General features: G+C 40.0%; 1 protein-coding gene across 3 annotated transcripts in view; it reads right to left on the reverse strand.

Moving 5' to 3' along the window:
• septin9b (septin 9b) overlaps window positions 1-20,708 on the reverse strand; it is a 65,553-nt gene that overhangs the window by 34,603 nt on the left and 10,242 nt on the right. Inside the window, exons 1-2 of one of the 3 annotated variants that reach the window (XM_029504440.1) lie at window positions 18,653-18,738; window positions 3,932-4,606 (exon numbers count right to left, since the gene is read on the reverse strand). In XM_029504440.1, coding sequence (XP_029360300.1) covers window positions 3,932-4,606; window positions 18,653-18,674 — 697 coding nt within the window. In that variant the 5' untranslated portion in view covers window positions 18,675-18,738. Of the gene's footprint in view, window positions 1-3,931; window positions 4,607-11,537; window positions 11,692-18,652; window positions 18,739-20,708 lie in introns of those variants that run through there. The other 2 variants (XM_029504352.1, XM_029504527.1) reach the window with 2 other exon arrangements.

A 20,708-nucleotide genomic window follows, 5' to 3' on the forward strand; every position in this document is an offset into this window, starting at 1 on the left:
ATCACCCATTGCCCTCCGCTCACACCTCCTCCCCACTTTCATAAGGTCAGTCCAAATAGGAGATAATGGCTTCACTTGCTCCTTCTTTCATAATGACTGCACCTCAATTAGGAAAACAAATGTCCTACAATATAATCTGTTCATTTAATGTAAGGGTTAATCCCACTTCAACGTACTGCTCAGTTGACATAAGGATAATTTCTTTTATTCTTTACAGTCACAACAGGAAAACAAGATATAGTGGCACCAAATGAAGTGACTCTTCAGCAGCGCCCTTTAAATATAAATAACTGAAAGCATCCCGCCTTTACCCCCGATTTCCTTGGTAATATTTTTTTTGTACTGTAACATCCAGTTGAAAACAAAAGACAAATCCATCTCTTGCATCCCTTTCTCCCTTATCACAATAAATCAATCAATGAGGAAGTTTCTAAATGAGGTTGCTGCCTGTAACCTCAATGATAACCCACCAGTTAGCGTTATTTCAGTGATAACTTGGCTATTTATGATTAGCCTTCCTCTGAGCTTACTCACTGTATAAGTGAGTCCTGTCCTATGAGTTAAGATGACAGCAACTCTTTGTTTCAAAATTCCCTTTTAAGATATAAGATTTTAAATCTCATTTAGCAAATCAATCATTTTATTTCTCTTTAAATTGGAAGAAAAGGGTTTGTAAATAAAGGTCTCCATGTTAGAAAAATAGTCTTAAATCTGAAAACTGGTCTGACAAGTGATAAGAAATGTGCTATTTCTGGCCATAGGTGGTCTTTCTGTCTGCAGATGTTAGATAGAACTGGTTTTGCAGTGTTTGATGGACTGATGAGCAGCAGACCTGCCTGTCAAGATAAGGTTCCCTGTCTGGTTGAACACACAGAGCAGAGCAGATAAAAATCAGTCTTGTGCCTGCAGCCTGAAGTAAACCTAATGATTAGATTTTTCTTTGTCATTTTCCTTCAAAATGCTTCAGCAAAATAACGTCACTTCTCACATCCATTTAAAGACTAAAAATATACTAGAGATTGTTAAAGGTTTGCTACCACTCAAAGTTATCTGACATTAAATTCTGAATGGTGTGTGCAACATTTTATACACATCTCTTTGTAATTCACAATGAGCTATTCATTATCTTGGAAACCTTAAGTATGTGACTAGAAGTCTATAATATGGGTTAATAAAGATAGATTTAACAGAGTGCAACATATTTAAGGCAGTATATATACCAGGCACAGAGGGGGTTTCTCACGCTGCAGAAATGTGTCAAAATGTGTTAATTTAATATCCAAATTTAAATATGTCAGTCAGTGTCCATCTAACACCAATTTAAACCTGACATTCTGTGTACATGTCCTGTTCTTATTTCACATTGACCTTTTACGTCAACACCCCATCATATCTCACTCACTGTGACGTCTAGATCAAAGTACAAGAGAATATTGGCTAGGAAGCAGATCACATGACCTCAAAGACAGGAAGTGCACTGCAGTGAAGCAACACAGCACGGGAAGCAACACTTTGACAGAACACGGAAGGCAGCACAGGATACTGTGCTGTGCGTGTGTGTGTGTGTGTGTGTGTGTGTGTGTATATGTGTGTAAATGTCTAGTGATGTCATTTCCTTTTGGAAAAAAATTAATGGACAGGAAAGCAGCTTGCCAAATAGAGTTGTGATACGTTGATAGCGACATGGAAAAATCATGAAATAGTACAAAACAAAACAAAATATGTTGCCATAGGCATATATAACAGAACAATTTAAATCTAAAACAGTCTATCCATTCCTTGGTTATAACTTAGTGGCTGATATATTACAGTAATTTCAAACTGTGACTATTATACATAGGCTCTGTCGAGGTGGTTACAGGCCACTTTCCCCGTGGACAAATAAATACAACTCTCATTTGGAGATAAATGCAGAAGAAACATTATGGCACACAGAGACAGACAGTGCGACAGTGTTTGAATATGCTGTGGGAAATGTGCAGCCAAATGACAAAGTGCAGTTTTTCAATGACTTGCTGGTATTTCAGCTTTGAGCCAGTATTCGGTACAAACCAAGATTACATAACATCAAATGGCTTAACTCACCAAGAAAACAAACCCATCATTATGTTTCATCAAGCACTAATTTTGAAATAGTTGGCTCAAGGGATTAATAGTGAAATGGGGACACCTACTTATCCAATCCGTTACGTACTTAATATATTGTAGTAAACCCTACTAGAAATCCTTTCTTACACTTTTTTCAACAATATATAAAAAGTAGTTATATATCAAATATATGTCAAAACTAATATTATTGACAACAATTGTGGTGTGATACATTAGAAACAGCTTTTACTTTTTATTCCTGGGACAGTCTTGGCTTTTCCTCGCTCTGTGTCTTTATATATATATATATATATAGTAATGACAAAGTATGGAAAACTCTGCATTGAGTTAAGCATGTACATGGACAAAGTATGGAAAAGTATCCTTGTAGAGTTGTAGAGTGGAGCTGATCTCTGAGCAGAAAAAAAGTGTCATGCTCTGACTCCATGTGTGTTTTATCTTTAAGGGTGGAAAATATGTGAACTGTCTTCTTAAAAGAAAAATGTGTATGAGCCAGAGTTTGCAACACTTTTTCCTGCTCTTTTATAATAACAATATGTCAGATGACAATGTGAAAACAATATTAAAGGGGCCACTCACAGTCACAATGATCTTTGGCTTCACATAGCAAAGTGAGTTTCATTTGCTGTTGGCTTGTGGGTACCTCTTTGCTATAACTTCAAAACACAAGATTCGACTTTTTAATTCAGACACATTTACAGAGGTTGAGTTGAGGCATCTTTGAAGTCGGATTACTCAAGTGGGAAAGGAAAAACGGATAAAATCAACCAAATGCAAACATAGTGTAACCAGCTTGTTTCACATCACATCACGCAAGCTTCATCGTACAGTAGAAACTCATGTCACCCTCTGGACTAAAATCTGTCTGTCACATATAGTTGCTGTAGTTGAAGCACCAGTCACTATTTAACTGCCATACTAAAGTTCGGGTGCTGCCAAGGTCATGCTTTCATCGCATAACAAAAACCTCCTCGGCTCCAACTCTGCATTAAGCACAGACATGGATTACCACAAGTACAGACAGACAGTCTGCTGTTTCTACTGACAGTCAGGCCTCCAAGGACATGCTTACTTGTATTACTGACAGACATCCCAGACATCAGATTAATCAAACAAACCATTTCAGTTACTGGCCTTTTCTCAGTGAGAGATTTGATACTTGGGTCAGTGTGAGCGGCGAAGGATCAGGAAGATATGAAGTATGAAGTTCAAATGAGTCCACATGAAATGAAATCTGGAAAACGCTGGCCTCTCAGTGGGGGTTGAATGCAAAATGACTTACAGTCAAGTAAGTTAGTCAAGAGAGAAGTGTTTCCTTTTCTTCATCGCGTAAGAGAATGTTACTTGCTTTTATTTGACCTTAAGATAACCAGCTTAAGCTCACTTTAATGCGAAAGTGTCATTAGTGGAAAAGAGATTAAACTGCTAAGGGTGTGTTAAAGCAAGGTGATTTTAGATTATGAACACAAGCTGGAGAAAGATTTTTTGCCTTGGACCAGTCACAGTTGTCAAAATTTTAAAAATGACATCAGCCAACAATGAGATGATTCATGTTAATCAGTGTTAATGTTAATAACGCAGTATTTTCACTTTCTTGCAGCACAGACTTAAAACAGCCAAATAATATGAACTGACTCGTTATAGTAAAGCCACCATGAACTGAACAGGTCTTGAAAAGGAAGAGGGTTGAGCACAAGGAGGTGATTATATCTCCAAATAAATCTCATTATCTCGTTTTTCAGAGTCATAATTTTAACCCTTTGGCGGTTTCAGCATGCCTGGAATAAAAATGGATTCAACATAGTATTTAAAGCAGACTTACTGTCATGGTTGGGGGATTTGCGCCCTGCATGGTTGGGTGAGGAGCAGCGGAAGGTAGTCACGATGGTATTGTGGTGTGGGTTGGGGTGGTGTGGGTGGTGCACCGCCGGATGATGGCCGTTGTTCTCCGGGGGAGCTCTGGTGATGCTGATTTCGGGTTTACGGACGTCCCCGGGACTGGGGGGTTCAAACTTCCGAGCATGATTCTGCTCGGGGATCCGGCTGGTCCCATTGTTGTTGCTGCCCTCATTGCGCCGCGTCACTGGTGAGTCAGTCGGCGTCTTGGCAAAAGTGACCTCCCTCTTGTGACTCATGTCAGGAGTCTTGGAGTGGCCCAGGACTTCAGGGCGTTTCAGGGCACTGTTGGTCACAAACCGCGTGGAGGCAGGACTGGCGGCATTATCCACCTGCTTGTTGGATGAAGAAGAGATGTCAATGGACAGTTCAGAGCGGCGTGACACGGGCTCGGGTGTCTTGGCGCCTCCTCCACCCATAATGGAGCGAGGCTGGGCGTTATTGAGGTTGTTGTTGTTGTTGGCGGCAGTTCCCAGGTCACGATAGTAAATGCTGGTAGGAGACATGGCGTTACGGTGGGGGGAGTTTGTTGTCCGACGAGAGCCGGGGGAGGAGTGAGATGAAGTGTCGACATCCTCCACCTCGAAAGACCTCTTCAGAGCTGCATGGAAGATTCAAAGACAACATCAATCAATTTACTGATTAATTTGTTGTATTAAGAAAACACACTATTATCAACATATTAATTAATACTTCACTTTACAGACGAAAACAAATATTGTTTCTCTTTAAACTAAATGAAATGGGATGAATGCTACTGCTTGCAATATTTGTTTGAAACCTTGTAGAAACATAAAGCACATTTGAGGAATGAGCACATTTAAATCGTGCTACTGTAAACTATCTGGACACATTTACTTAGTAACATTACACCAGGGTATAAAATAGAAGAAAATAACACATTTTGTGTTCATTGACTCACTCTTTCTCATAACAGGCTTATCATTGCCTTATAAACAATTTATGGGTCAAGATTGCTGTTTATAGGAAGAAGGAACAATAACATAAAATATTCTTTAAAAGGTCATGGCAATTATCTGAGCAGTAAACAAAGTGAATAGTTTTTCAAAGATTCATTATGAACTGTATCCAAGTAGTAAAGAGCCTTATGTTCAAGGGTGTGGTTGCAGTGGAAGTAATTTTGGTGGCAACACATAAGCAGCAGGATGCAGCACCAATTAGGCTATATCTATGAGATTGCGTTACATCCCTCTCACTGTTTTCCAGTATAGCGTATGAAATGCTGAAGCTTATGTAAAGGCTGCATGGACGCTTCGTGTGTGGCACATAACAATAAAAAAAAAAAAAAAAATCTAGGGTTTCACACAGAGCCATTTGAAGTGGTTAATGACATGTAATAATGCAGGCAAACAGCCAAGAAAAAAGGCTGAAATCTCCACATTTATGAGCAGTACGGGCAACGGGACAGAGGCATAGACTTCAGTTGTGATGTGAGAAAGTGGCTGCGCTCTCCAAGATACTGAGGGATGGAATCACCCCCTGGGAAGAGAGCGCTGACTGACAAAGCAAACTCAAATTTGACTGTCACAAAGCCAGTGGCCAAGAGATGCTATCACAATCATACTCTAGTTAGACCAGTTGACTCAAACACAACCTTCAGAACATCTCCTTTTTCCACAATCCAAAATCTTTGTGCTGATTATTTCATCTGTTTGTCGTTTGTGGTGTCTGTGCGTGTCTTTATGAACCTATACGGTACATACTTCTGTTTATTTTCATGCGACTACACCCACAGGGAGAGGGCCATGCCCCAGCCCCACTGCTTTCTGGGTAAAGCTGAAACTCTGTTGGGGTGAAGCAGAGCTCAACACAAATCACATCAAAGCTATCGCCCCAAACACATCAGCCAGCACCACTAATCAAATTTACCACTCTAAGCTGCTTCAATCCTATGTGCTGGACATTTGATACAGTTTCGCCCTAACAAAATACCCAGGCCACAATTGACTTCTCACTCTCTTTTCGTCTTAGTCCGACACACCAAGGACTTTCTCATTCACCACAGGAATAAACGGATCTCCACTTACGTCTTTGAGTTTATGGTGTTTTGTGTTACAAATCTCCTTAACCCATCACCCCTCCCTGTACACCATTTATCGAGGCCTTGAAGCATGGTTACTTTTCATCTGAGGCATTCTTAAAGCGTAAAAGATGGTTTTATTATTTTTACTAAGACTGTAAGGCTTGCTATAGTCACCCTGGGTACTTTTACAATAGTTATATTTTGTGTAGGAAGCGTGAAATGACTCTTACTGTACACTGCACACTAAAAGTTTCACACCAACATTTTCGCACACTGCCTTTGCTTATCTTCTTTGGTAATGTTCTGATGACATCAAAGGTCATTAACAATAAAGTGCCACAAAGAGCTTCACAATCCACCCTTACAATACAATACATACAGAAAAAGCAGTCCAAATTCACAATGCCAACATCGCCATTTCCCTCTGTCTCATTTTTTATGGTTGCTAAAAGGAAGCCCAAGGCTGTGGCCACTTTTGACCGCCCAAAGAATGAGTTGGTCTGCCAGAATTTGTCTGCAGATTTCATAAGGAGCTGAAAGGTGGTGCATTCTTACAATCTCTTATTCATATTAATCTCCCCTGAGAGTCACAAAATTTTAGCAGCATGTAAACATTGCAAACACAAACATGTAAATGCCTATTAGGTAAAATTTTGGAAGAGCTGTAGAAGTGAGAACTAAATCTGAACATCATAGTGATATCTGAACCCATATTCATAATTTTTTCCAGAAAAACAGAACCAACATGTTGTTTTGCCAGTAACCTGTTAAGTGATCTTGAATTAGTAGCTCTGCTCTTGACTACTTTGTGATTATATGACCTTGGGCAAAGGACTAAAGCTGGGGACTGCTTGCCTATTTAGAGACTACGCACTCAAGTGTACATGATTTAAAAAGAGAAGCAAATATAAATCTCTCTGCTTTAACGCAGTCTCTGTTTGGTGATGATTCAACTTTTTGATTTTAATTTTTCAGGATCACACATCTTCCCACAGACACTGGCTTTTTCATTTGCTCAGTGGCAGTGGCGCAACCTTTCTTCTTTATTAAAAGAGAAAAGAGTTGATATTCTTTAAATGAATATCATGAGCATAGCATAACACTGCAAAAAAAGAAACAGCAATTGTGCACGAGTGTGGGACCGACAGATGGATGAAGGAGTATTGTTCCCAGTGAAGCAGCATTCCCAGACTATGAGCTGGAAACGAGAGGTCGACTCTACCTCAGAGGAACCTCATTAACAGCAGCCAGGAGTCTCGTCTCCCCACGTCTCTCCACTACCCATCACCGCCCAGTGTCCAGTATCTTACAGTGTCTCATGTGGGAAGATAATTTAGCAGAGACAATAAAGCCCAGCAACAAAAACAAAGATGGAGGCAGCTGTATCCTTACTGGTTCATGGTCACTTGTTGTAATACAGTCCAGGTGTTAGGCTATGCTGCCTCTTTATCATCAGTGTCATCACTTACTGAAGGACATCCCAACAAGTGAACACAAACATTCAGTATCATCTCAGCCCAGATGCACTAAAAAGAGATAGTGGGGAGTTAGAGGGAGGAAAGCAAACAGAGAGACAGGAGGGAAGGAAAGAAAAAAAAAGAGACTTAAGATATCGATAGATTCCAGGGGAGAAACAGGGAGTTTAAAAGTGGTCAAAACAGCTTATTTTTTCCCGTTATAATTTTGGTAATGTGACACTAGCCAAAGATCTTGACATCTGCAGCAACATTAATGTTACATTACACCTGTTAAGGCCAGAAATAAATAATTTATGTTTCTACACACATGTACTTATCCTTACAATACTGACAAGTTATGTTTTGATATTTTAATGTGTTTGTGTGACATGTTAAGTGGAGAGAGAACTGGAGTAGAGATGAGCAGGAAACAGACAAGTTGGCCGGGAGTTAAAGCGGCTCTTCAGGGCTCAGCATGCCCATATGGTATCTGCCCTAACCACTCAACCACCACTGAGGCACCACATGCTATAATCTCTGATGTTGTGAATTTCTTACAAAGTGTATTAAACAGCAGGGAAGCCCCAGTTCGCCTACAGGGACACTTGGATGCAAGGTAAGTACGTTTTATCCCAAACAGACTGCAGATACATTCAATACTGATGTCTGATATTAAGCTTCTGTTAATATCTCTAAACACTTCCTACAGATGTATCACAAAAAAAACTCCTTCCAGGAAAGTGAGGGGAGCATCCCTCCTGAGCTTCATAGCAGACTTATATGAATGGAAAGTGGGAAAGTACTGAGTGTGTATTGAAAAGCAAACAGCATATTATTAGATCAGTGTATAAGGTCTCTGAAAAGCACACAATAAAACAAGGGAAGTTAGAAATAACTGCCTGGCACTTTCTTCTCTTGTTGCTAACAAAGGTTTAGACCATATTATGAAAACTTTCACAGCTTCTCGTTGCACCTGTAAACACAAATACCTTCCCGATTAGGCAACCTCTTGAAACTACAAACACAGTTATGCAGCACAGTAAAAAGAGCTAGTATTTTGATTAATAAAAGGATGTATTTTCTGTGCGTGGCCTTGAAATCATCAGTCTTGTAATTCTAGCCTCAGGCAATAAGTCAAGTGAAGAAGACAGTAACTCTGTCAAACATTTGGTTATATAAAACCATTTCATGCAAACTGGACATCTGAGTAGCCACAGAATACAAGTCGATGTGGTCAGATGAGGAAAAATATGACCAAACCTCCCATCTGACAAGGCCAAACAGTGAACGATAGAATTTCTCACCAAGCTATATTGCTATGGTCAGATGAAACTTTAATGTTACACTGTCAAATCCTTAATTCTCACTGGCCACTGATGGTGTTGTATTTAATAATGCTGATTGGCAGCAGCACAGCTCACTGTGTCTGATTTAATGCATGGTTGCTAACTGGTCTGGCCAACACCTTGTGACCATAACAAAGGAATTCTGGGAGAGTTGTAGGTGTTTGGAAAGAGGGAAGACATCTTAGTAGAAGTTGATGCATAGTTTGGGTTGCAATTTTCATTTTGTAGTACCATGAAGCACAAGATGCCTCAAAGACGGGATCCAAATAAATTAACTAATTGCAAATTAACTGATGGGAAATATTAGGACAGAAAATTTTGCCTACACAAAACAGAAACTGGCAGAAACTTATTCAGGCAGCTGTTGTTCTGGTGGATTGCTTCAGGCTCTCTGGTCCTAAGCCTTTGGCAGGTAAACCTTTGTTCTGTTCCTTTGATCAACAGTTGGTTAACTATCTCACTCATAAACACATTGATTAATATCAGTGGGCAGAGATGGTACAAAGAGAGAGGCTACATTCCACTCAACAACTGTTAATGTGCACTGTTTGGATTTTCAATAATCCTCCTACCGAGGGAGAGAAAAGTGGGAGGCAACTTGGACTGCCACAAAAAAGATTAGACATGCTGACCTCAAATCAGACCACCAAATGTTTTTTTTCTTATGCATCAACAAAAAAAGCATCAAGAGGACAATTGATGAAATTGCCATTAATTATTGGGTAGAGAGCAAAGTGATGTAATGTTGATGGTGCAAGTGTGTGCACGTGTATGTGGATGACGATGGCTACAATCAACTAACAAAAAGTTTAGTCAAATGTCCAGCAAGTCTGAAAATAACAGGCATATTTCACAGTGTCTTCCATGCTGTGTCTGCCATTCAGGGGTTTCATTTATGTTTGTCAGAACAAACAGGACCACAGGGTACTGATGAAACTGTGTTGCATTTATGCGCATGCAGTTATCAACTGAAACCGGCTTGATGACACATTGGCCTCTGAGCTGGGTTTGGAATATCTACTTCACATATTCACTGTCTCAGATTCTATGATGTGTCTTCTCTGTGTTCACATGTCACACTCGAGCAACAGCATAGCACCACATAACAGCTAATCAGTCCAAATAGCTTGGATTGGACACAAAGCTCAGTTTAGGTTGGCAAAAATAGCAGGAGCCCATGTCTGACTCTCTTAAATCTTTCTGAATATACAAATAAGGCCTCGTTCTGGACTAATTCTCTGGTGACTCATTAGTTTAGATTGAGCAGAGGCCCTTTCGACATTTTAGAAAGTCATATTATTTCAGTTTCAGGGTGTAATTTCTATGGTAGTTCCTATTTTCCATTTTCCATAATATTCCCACACACAGTCACATCCAAAGAGGCATTATTACATCTTCAGTGTGCTTGTCTGTGTGCTCCCATTTCCTCCATATTGTGCGATACTGTTGAGAGCAATGTAGTGGAAAACATAATGATTCAGGATAAAACGGGGATTTACTCATTCAAGTGTTTGTTGTGCACCTCTCTCTGCAGTTATCAATATACTGAATGAAAACATACGACTGCTTTATACTGTAACAACCTGCTGGTGACATACATTTCATTACAATTACTATTGGATATATAAGAGCCTGTGGGGGATCTGATCCTGGCCTAAATATAACTTCATTTCATCACGAGGAGTAATCCATTTGCATTTAGCTTCATTGCTTTTTTATGCCACTGTGAATAAACTAGTTAGCATGAACTGCCCATTTGCCTGTAATATCATAGTTGCACTAAAATGGTTGTAAGCAAATTAATATGAAAACATCTGGACAAGAGTACTCAAAACAAAGTAGTTTGCATTACGTTATGTCTGACCAAGAAGTTTTCTGTGGTTTTTAAATTCACTTATGTAGTGTTTACAGCCCTGGACAGATTTCTTCCAGCTGTTTCAATCTTCCCATGTCAGGAACACACAGGAACTCAAATCATTTATTCAAGAAATTACAGGGTGTGATGGAACACTTATGAGACTATATAGTAGATATAGATTTCTTTATCATTCAAAACCTGCTTGCACATCGTCTGATCATGACAGTTGCTGCAGATGTATATTTCTGCCTGTCCTCTGATCTCAGCACCAGTCTAAAACATCTGACAGCGGCCAAACAGCAGCTGAGAGCTGCAGAGGAACAGGAAAGAAGTGAGGAAGGAAGAAAGACAGAATGGGAGAGGAAAAGCAAGACAAAGGGAATTAATGGCAGCTCGGCGTTGGCTTGGAAAACAAAGGAGAGACACAGTTGCGAACATGGTATGAGGGGTTAGACAGATGTTAACTCTTAGAGCTGAGCTTTCCGCTCTCCTCCTTTTAAAGCTTTCAGCTGAGGGCTTTCCGGTGCTGGTGTCACTCCTGCTTTTGTTTCTATTCTTGACATTACTTGGGTATAATCAATAACAGATGGCACTCTACAGCACCTCTGCCAGAATCAGCCCACCACCCTCTTGTTACGCAGTAAAAATCACACACACGCATGCTTCATTTCCCCAGTCACAGAAATACCTGATGCAAAATACTTTCCAGACACGTGAAACTGTCTGCAAAGTAAAAACATTTACTACTCACAAACATAATATTTGACCAATTGCCTCTTTGGCAAACAGTCGATAAGAATATTGTAAGTGGAAAACTTATTACAAACCTTCAAAGTCAGATATAATTCCCTCCAAGTGAGGATTGATTCCAGAGTCAGACATCTTTTCTGTCGTCTTTATCTTTCAAATTCTAAGTTTCTTCCCGTTAAATTGGAACAAATTAAAATCAATGAGCAACAAGGCCACAGCTCTCTTAAAGGAGCAATTTATTTTTCTGACTTCCCACCAACTATTCTGTATCACTGCATTCAGCCTTCAGAAAGAGCATGAGGGCAGGTCTCCTCCCCTGTAGCAAGAAACACACACCCCCTTCTTCCTCATGTCTGATATGAATGTGTGTGTGTTTCCCCTGCCCCCAACACACTCATGCATGCACGCGCAGGGACTGATAACGCGCTCTGTCGTACCCTCAGACCCTTTACGACCACAGTTGATTTCAGGTCTGATTTCCTCATTCAGTCCCTGAGCTGTTGCGACAGTAAAAGTGGACAAGTTGTCACACACAAACCAATTTAACCTACAATCAGACATGATCTTCCTCACAGGAACCCTAAAGGCTGCTTTCTGCTCAAACAACCTTTCAAACACCAGCCTAAGTCATTTTGTTTGTTATCGTCGTTGTTGTCACTCCAAACCATGTCTCTATTCTACCGACAAACATCGATCCTATCCCAACCTGAAACGCCATTAATGACATGATTCAGGAAATGTCCTTTGTGGCGGTGTGTTGTTTATACACTATCCCATTATATGATGTAGCTGAAAACTGGCATGTCCGTTAAAGTGCAGTCACTTATGTAGTAGCTGTGTTCCCTTGACAGAACAACCTCAGAATTTTCTTGGAGAAAACAGACATTAGGGATAATACAACGGCGCCTCAGGGCAATCAGAGAGTGATTTGCGCACCCACAAGAGGACCATGGGAATTTAAGCATGGCAGACACAGCTAATATCATGTTGACAATTTTTTGTGGGATACAACAACAGCAAGCTGGCTTTTTGCTCAGTGGACAAGGTTAAACTTGTGATTTGGCTAGAATACTTGTTTGAGTGACAGAGAAACACTGTGGAAAATGTGTCTAAAGTGATAAAAACTCCCAGTTGGCCTTGTGTTTACATAACCACTTCAACTGTCTCCCTGTGGGAAGTGCTATAGTTCTTCTTATCCATGAATCTACCACAGTAACAAAGCAACGGCGATGATATCAGGGCAATTACTGATTGGTCATGAGTGTGCAACTTCGTGCAGCTTCCTGTTTGGGGTGAGATAAACCTGAGAATGAGATTTGTAATAAATTGTCCATGATGTCTGTCATTTTATTATTTCCCCTCTAATGGTTAAAGTTACTTTGGTGAGTATGGAAGCTGGACTTCAACCAGTCTCCAAAAAAAAAAAGAAAAAAGAAAACACCTTAAGTAAAGGCCAGAAAATGCGATTAGGAGATATTGTCACAAATGGCACACAATTTTTCAGCCTTATAGAAATTAAAAAGGCACAAAACAGTCCTTGGCACTTTTATAGGCTCTAAATGGTTTGGAATTCCCATTTGAATGAAAAGCACCATTCAAATGGGTACTAGTTGGATGCCAAGCCCACCAAGTGGCCCCTAACCCTAACACCTGAAAGGTCGATGGTGAAGCAGAATAACACTTTGCATTTATGGTGCAGGCTAGTTGGTTTATACAACTCTTGCAAAGGTGTCTCAGGATAACAAACAGAGTGTGCACAGTATTTGCATGTGTCCAAGCAGGAATTTTACTAGGTAGAATATAAGACCCCCAAAACACTTGTTGTCATGTGTTGTGCAATTAAGCCCATCTTGTAAGAAGCGCATAATATGCATCATGCACCTTGGCAGCTGTGATACGGGCCTGTGTTGTTCATGTGTTGGCTTGTGCCTCCAAAGCATGTTTATGGTTATAGTGCACTATGACACACACATAAAATCACATTGGTATGTGCATGTTAATTCGTTTTCTTTCACGACAACCTTCACTGCATATACATATTATTATAGAAACGCTGTGTATGCACTGAACACACAAAGCATGTGGCCTGTCAGTGCCCATGCAGGCCCAGGTGCACTGTCGACCATATGCCACAAGTATCCAATTAAAGCAGAAGACATGGTATGTGGGCTCCACACCTTCACCAGTCAGTGTGTATTTATCTAAACATGGATACACACACTGGGCTGGCTGTGAGGCAGAGCTGAGAACCAGAATGAGGAAAAGTGCCAAAAAAAAAAAAAAAAAAACAACCCATAAACATCTGGAGGAGCATGTGTATGTGAGTATGTGTTTGTAGGAGAAGTAACGCTGTGTGAATACGAATCAGCACACACATGTGCTCCTGTGGTTACTTGACTGTGACTGTGTTTTTCTGTGTCTGGGTGTCTTGCATCCCTGAAATAGCTCTGTAAACATAGAGGTCTTTGGACATAGTGGGGTAAGTCTGCCTTGCCAAAATCATTCAGCCTCTTATCTCCAGGGTGCTGTGAGACACCACACTTGTGCTTGCTCTGTACTCTGGCAATAAAACCAAAGCGTGTGAGACTGTGAAATGTATTGTTTACTGAGTTATTTAATAGTCTCATCAGCGAATCTGATAAATTGTTGATTTGTAGTCTGAGAATATAAAGTCAATCTCCTTTACAGATTTATGTATGAAGCCTTAATGGCTCCAGCTTAGTTTGACTACTCTCTGTATTTTGAAAGGATTAATTCTACAAAAAAGACAGATGGTTCTGAGCACAAATCAATTGTGTAAAATGTCCGATATTTATGAACCTTAGCCATTAAAAAAAGTCCTTGTATATTTCCTCGTAAAAGATACTCGTATAGTTCAGATTTTAGGCTTTGGTGCTGGGTCAGCTCAGGGCAAACAGGAATTCAGCACAACTCAAAAAATCAACTGACAGGAAGTAACATCAACCTGCACGGTCTATTTAATCACCACTTTTGCGTGCATTTGTGTAACTGAGCTTGTTATCAGTGTTAATCTAAACCTTTAAAATAGATCAGCTTGACCTAGATGTGCATGGTCAAGCTGATCTATTACATTTTTAATGTAATAAAAACTATATAAATTAACAATAATGTGGAATTAAACAGGGTAGTGAAACTGCTGAGACAACTCAAGAGAGAGAGAGAGAGAGAGAGAGAATAAATAGAAAAGTCAAACAGCTGATGATTTCATTTCACAAGAGTGTGAAAGAGTTTTGGAGAAGCAGAAAGCATTTTTTGAGAGTAGGCATCTATAGCATATAAAGCCCTGTTTAAACACAGATCACTATTTGCTACCGCTCAGAAAGTATAAGCATGTTTTTATTAACATGACGGTCCTTTGGAAAAACTCTTATCCTTGACTCTTTCATAGTAAGCTTTTCAATTGGCCTAAAAAGCTGTGTGGACAATTTATTCTGGCAGAATAAAAACTCCAGCGGTTTCAAGACTTGGATATTACTCACTGCACAGAGAACCGTCCTACTCAGCACAAACACCATTAAAAAACGTGGATCTATGGACTCCGAAAGTACTTTGATGCAAGCAAAAAAAAAAAAAAAAAAAAAAATCACATGACAATTCAGCTGCTGACAACCTCATGACAAATCTGTCAGTCTGAAGATTACAAAAACAATTTTGGTTTCCCTGCCTTCTAAGATTTGAAGTGAAGTGAAGGTTTAGATGAAGCTCTTCATGCATGTACCCATAAAATGATTCAATAGGCATAATTCAATATGTCAATAACTAACATATAAATAGTAGTAAATACTATACCAAATATCATCTGTTCACAAATGATATTTGGACCATGGAATGTAAGTCTGACTAAACAAAACGAAAACAAAGACAATATACTCGCATACTAATTCTTTGTATGAAATGCAGAGAGTGAAGTAACAGTGTTTTAGATTAGCATCATGCTTTTGTGATTTATTGTGGTGTTTTCTGTTTTACATTTTAGAAGATTTATTACCAGCATCACAACATTGTATTTTGATGTCTAAAGATAACCATCTGTTAAATAAATTTAATTTAACAGTATGGAGAGGAAAGCCTTTTAGTGAAATTTTGAGAATAATTTGTGGGTTGCATGAGCATTTCATAAGCATAAGTTACATACTGGCCAATATTTGCCTATCATTTATGAGTTAATAATACTATGATTTAGGACTGACTTTTTTTTTTGGAAGCTGAATTAAACTCAATCATACTTGATGGGCAGCACAAAGACAACAAGATGGACTGACAACAAAAGATCCAAAAGGCCTAGCATCTGCATTCCTGTTTATTATCACCTGTAAGTTATTAACAGTATGAACATGACAGGCAGAGGCTGGGACATGGCTATAGGCAATGACATCAGGGTTGACTTTGTTGTCAGTGACTGAAGTCATGACAGCCTTTATTATGGCTCATTCTGAATACAGGTTATTTTCATTCGCCTTCATGTTGACTGAGTGCTTTGGCATTTTCACAGAATTGATATAACACCTACACCTGCTTCTTAATATAAAAGAAAGTGCGTGGAAATTTTGGTTAAATATCACGGTAGACAGCAATACCGGTATATCAATATAAACTATGTGATTTTGGACAAAATGTACCTTTTGGCATGAAAAGAGTATTTTGTGAATGCATCATCCCTCACTCACCTGGCTTTTGCCCCTCATTAATCATAAATTGAGCTTCACCCATGACTTGACCTGTTATGTAATTATTCTGAAAAATGTCACCTGTCAGAAATCCTCTCTCAGGATAACTGAAGGTGTGGCTTCCCAGTTCAGCTTCCTGTGCTGGGCTGTGCTGGCAGCTTTCATGGCTCACACACTTTGTCATTGCTAAATAATGATCTTAGAAACAATAATAGGTGAGATACTGGGAGGGCAATGGGGGGAGAGCTGTGGGGCGTTCACTCATAGAGGATATCCTGTACACTTCTTTTATGGAACATGGTGAGCTGAGTGACTTCCTTGATTTCCTCAAGCTCGAGGACGCGTGTTTGTGTGGTTGGGTGGGATTTGGGACACGTGTGTTTTAGGGTGCTTCTAAAATTGTAGCTTTCCATGTGGAATCAGATACCGGGAAGCAGTCCACTCACCTACCATTAAACCTGGTGAGTACCATTAAGTTAAAGACCAATTTCAAAGTTACACTAGACATTATGTGCTGCCCTTTTTGAATGCAAGTTGTTTACTTGGTGATTTCTGGCCAAAAAGAAAACGAGAAACTAAAATCAGTCAAATGTTAGTCATCAGTAGAAGCAGTGATGATGAATGACACTACTATGTCGATTAGAGCCAAAACTAACAAATATACAGCGGAACTAATCCCTGGGTTCTTACTAAAGACATAAAGAGGATTATGACTCTTCCAATTGTGACCACCAACTGCAACCTTTTATTTGCTTATACTGTTGTCAGTTTGAAGCTAACCAGACCAATAAAGTGTGCTTAGTGCTATTGCAAAAGACAAGACTTCCTTCAGGTTTAAGTGGCAGAATATAAAGCAAAGTCACCCAAATTTTTATTATATTTCTAGAATGAATACTTGGTTTCATTTCCCTTTGTTGTCTTTTAAAAACAGTCCATCACCAATTAGGATTCAAATAGAGTCAATGTGGTTAATTGTTGTGGTTGACATGTCATATTGAACACATTATTTTCGAATCCTGAGCAGACAAGAAAGAGGAATATAAGAGGCTTTCAGAGCCTGGTGTTGCCAATGCACACACAATCTCAAGGTTAAAAATGCCATCAATACAGCCACAGCCTCAGCTCCTATCATTATCAAAACACAGTGGACAGTGGACAGGGGACTGGGGGTGGGTGGGATGAAGGGTGGTGACTGTAGTCATGACGCCGGGCCCAAACAGAACCAGGCAACACAGGCTGCAAATTAGGAAGTCACTTAGCCCTTGCAGGACTTCCTCAATATATTAAAGGAGTTATTGGTTGAAGGACTAGAGCTGCCTTCACCCACACTGGAGTCAATCTTAGTCAAATTCCTCCATCTCCCATAAAAAAAAAAAAAAAAAAAAAATAAGAATCCCTCCATCTGCAAAAATATGAATCATCCACATGGAACAGCACTGCAACACTGCCACCAAGTGGTAATAAAATATGTGTGGGGCATTTCTGTACACATACAGCTCACTGGACTCAACCACCTTATTAACGCTCAAATTAAAGGCTAATTTGCAGAGTGTCGCTCAGCTTGATGTCCAGCCTTAATCAGTGTAAGATGGTAGATTAGTCCTTATCCATTCAGTGCAGACTGAAACATATGAGCCTCAGCAGCAGTTCTATTGAGGCTCCCTTAAAAACTAAAATAGCACATATTAAACCAAAAGGAGCTACAGATTAAAGGAGTCAAGAGGAATTGCTGAAGAGTAATAGCTTCAGAGTGGGACACATTTAGCAGGGTACAGATGAAGGAGAGTACCCTCTGACGCAAGCAAAATTTTCCTCAAAAGAGTTTGCTGTCTGTCAAGAAACAAATCGTATTAGCCGTTGTATTAGTCTAGCTCTCACTCCTCTGTAACTTCAAACAAACCATCTGTGTCAGTCAGAATTAATCTGACAGCTGGACTCCTCATAGAGTCCAATTATGTGATGGTGGCATGAAGATTTAACTGTCGGTCTACTGACAGATCAGTAAGTGGGTCAACTGTAACTCAATGTATCCCAACCAAAGTTGCCAATTACAGTACAGCAGCTGCTACGCACTGGAAGGTGATGCACTCTCATTCTTGGAAGTCATCTCTGACACCTCATCATAGGAGGTTTACTCATCGTAGCTGTGCATAAGGCAGCTATTCAGAGGTAGCTACTTCACAGTGACATACAGTTCATTCAATCATACTGAGAGAAGAAAAGATCCTCTGTTGTGTAGCTCAGACAACATCTATTGCAAGTAAATTAGAGGTAAAACTGACGTGCAGACACACAAATAGACAGAGGTCTCTAAAACAGCTGCTCCTGTGACTGACCAAGCAAAGCAAACACAACCACGGTGGCTTCAAGCTGACGGCTGCCACGGCAGCTAAGAAGCCGCTTCCTCTCAAACCTAACAAAGAAAAGAAAAAGCCCACTCCCGCTGGGGGATGAAATTTCTTGCTGCTGAAGTATCAAGTAAGTTGGAAAGAGCCACAACTTACCGGCTATTCTGTCTCGCTCCATAACTCAACAGCTACCTCAAATAACCACATGTAACCTCTTCTTTTTCTGTCCTCTCCTTCCTTCCCTCCCTTTTTTCTTTATGGAGACTTCCCCTTTCTCCTGACTTAGTCACCCTGTCCCCCTCTTTCAACCCTCCCTCTCGCCTCCCTCCTTTTCCTCCCCATCTCCCTTGCTTTTACTTCCTCCAAGTTTTAATGTCTTCAGTCTGTCAGGATAACAAGTGAACAGAGCAGACGTTCGCAGCCATGTGCTAGTCATATGGAGTCCCGCCGTCTTCCTTTCATTGCTCTCTCCCATACAACTGATAAAGCTCTTTATCCAAGAGACAAACAAACTTGCACATTTTCATTTTCCTCTATTAGTTTAATAATTAGGATTTCATTAAATTTCTTTGGTACTACGACCTGACTAAATGCCCTCATGTAAAAGAAAATTCCATCCATTTATTCCAAAAGTAAAACTCCAACAAGACATAATTGAAGCATACCAACATACACACTAACACTGTGTCATCATAGACATGCTACTCTCAGGATGTGGAAATTGTTTGGATTGCATAAAACTGTACTCTCAAACAACTGATGAATGGCTTTAAATGGACCAAAAGAGTGCCCTCAACAATCCTCGTCCAAAGTAACTTGAGATTCAGAGTCCTCATGCATGAAGTGCTTGCCACTAAGCCTTGTATACAGCAGTTAATGTTCAGTGTTACGTGATCTCAACCAACAAGCCTGTTGACCTCCTGCAGACGAGTGTCTCTCAGCTCAGTCCTATAAGAAGTAATGGCATAATTCTCACTGGCGTTACCAATGTAGGACAATAAAACATGCTATTTTATATTCTTTTTTCACACTCTAGCATGAAGACATAATGGTGTTAACTGTTGCCAATGCTCATGTTGTGACGGCTCAGCTCACATTGTGAGTTGTTGATATGGCTAAATGAGCAAGAGTGAACTGTGTGTTTGGGATGATGAAAATTTTTTAAAACTAGTTATTTTGTTTTCATACAGGATTTTGGCGATCTAACACAAAACAGACGTGTTTCTGTGCCTGTCATTTCCAGTGTTGTTGTTGTAACTGCGCCTTCTCCATCTATCCAAGTTTTATTCTACTTTTATTGTACTGCTCTGGCCAGTTCTGGTTTTGGTTCTTTCAACATCTCTAGCACAAACATGCGCGCGCATGCACACACACACACACACACACACACACACACACACACACACAGACACACACAGACACACACTAACACACGTCATGCTTAGAATCTGGCCTCTCACCCCTGACTTGCAACTCGACAAGGTCAAGGGCCAGTTACTGAGCTATCGCCTGAGTGAGATACTCCAAGGAAATTGCAACATATGCTTGCACACCCTCCACTCAAACACATACACACACAGACACAAACACACACAAATCTTTGTTTTAGTGCCAGGGAGAAAAGGAAAATGCAAAGCTCAAAAGCTCACTTCCACTTCCTCTTCTCTTCAGGGAACATCCTTAAACCTCAACCCATGTATGATCAAACTCAACCATTCAACCATTACACATTAACCACCCAAAGGAAAGAAACACAGGCAGACTGTTGGAGTCAACAGTAATATCTTTCATGGGTGAGGCCAGTGCCTGGATAAAACAGTGATATGACCTGCTGTTTCTCCAAACAAGTAGTGATGACGAATTGCTTCTCTCTATCAGACTTGCCCTGATCGGGGGGGGTGGCTTGTCATTCATCTATTCTTAAATATATGTATTATTTAATTACATTAATTAAAGTTTTCAAAATTTAATTTCAGTGTACTGGCCAAAAGATTTCCTTTTACAAGAAGACACTTTGTTTACATTTGACAGTGAATTAGGCTGCTTGAGCTTGTAAAGGACATAACTCACATGATGCAGAGAGAACAGACTGAGAGGAACTCCCTCATTCATACCTTTCAACACCTCCCCTTCCATCATCCAAACCTGCTGGCAAGATATAGCCAGACCCTCCTACCATGCAGAGACATACACACTCTAACTAACACAAATG

The sequence above is a fragment of the Echeneis naucrates genome, chromosome 1 (assembly GCF_900963305.1).
Source record: "Echeneis naucrates chromosome 1, fEcheNa1.1, whole genome shotgun sequence".
Classification (NCBI taxonomy): Eukaryota; Metazoa; Chordata; class Actinopteri; order Carangiformes; family Echeneidae; genus Echeneis; species Echeneis naucrates.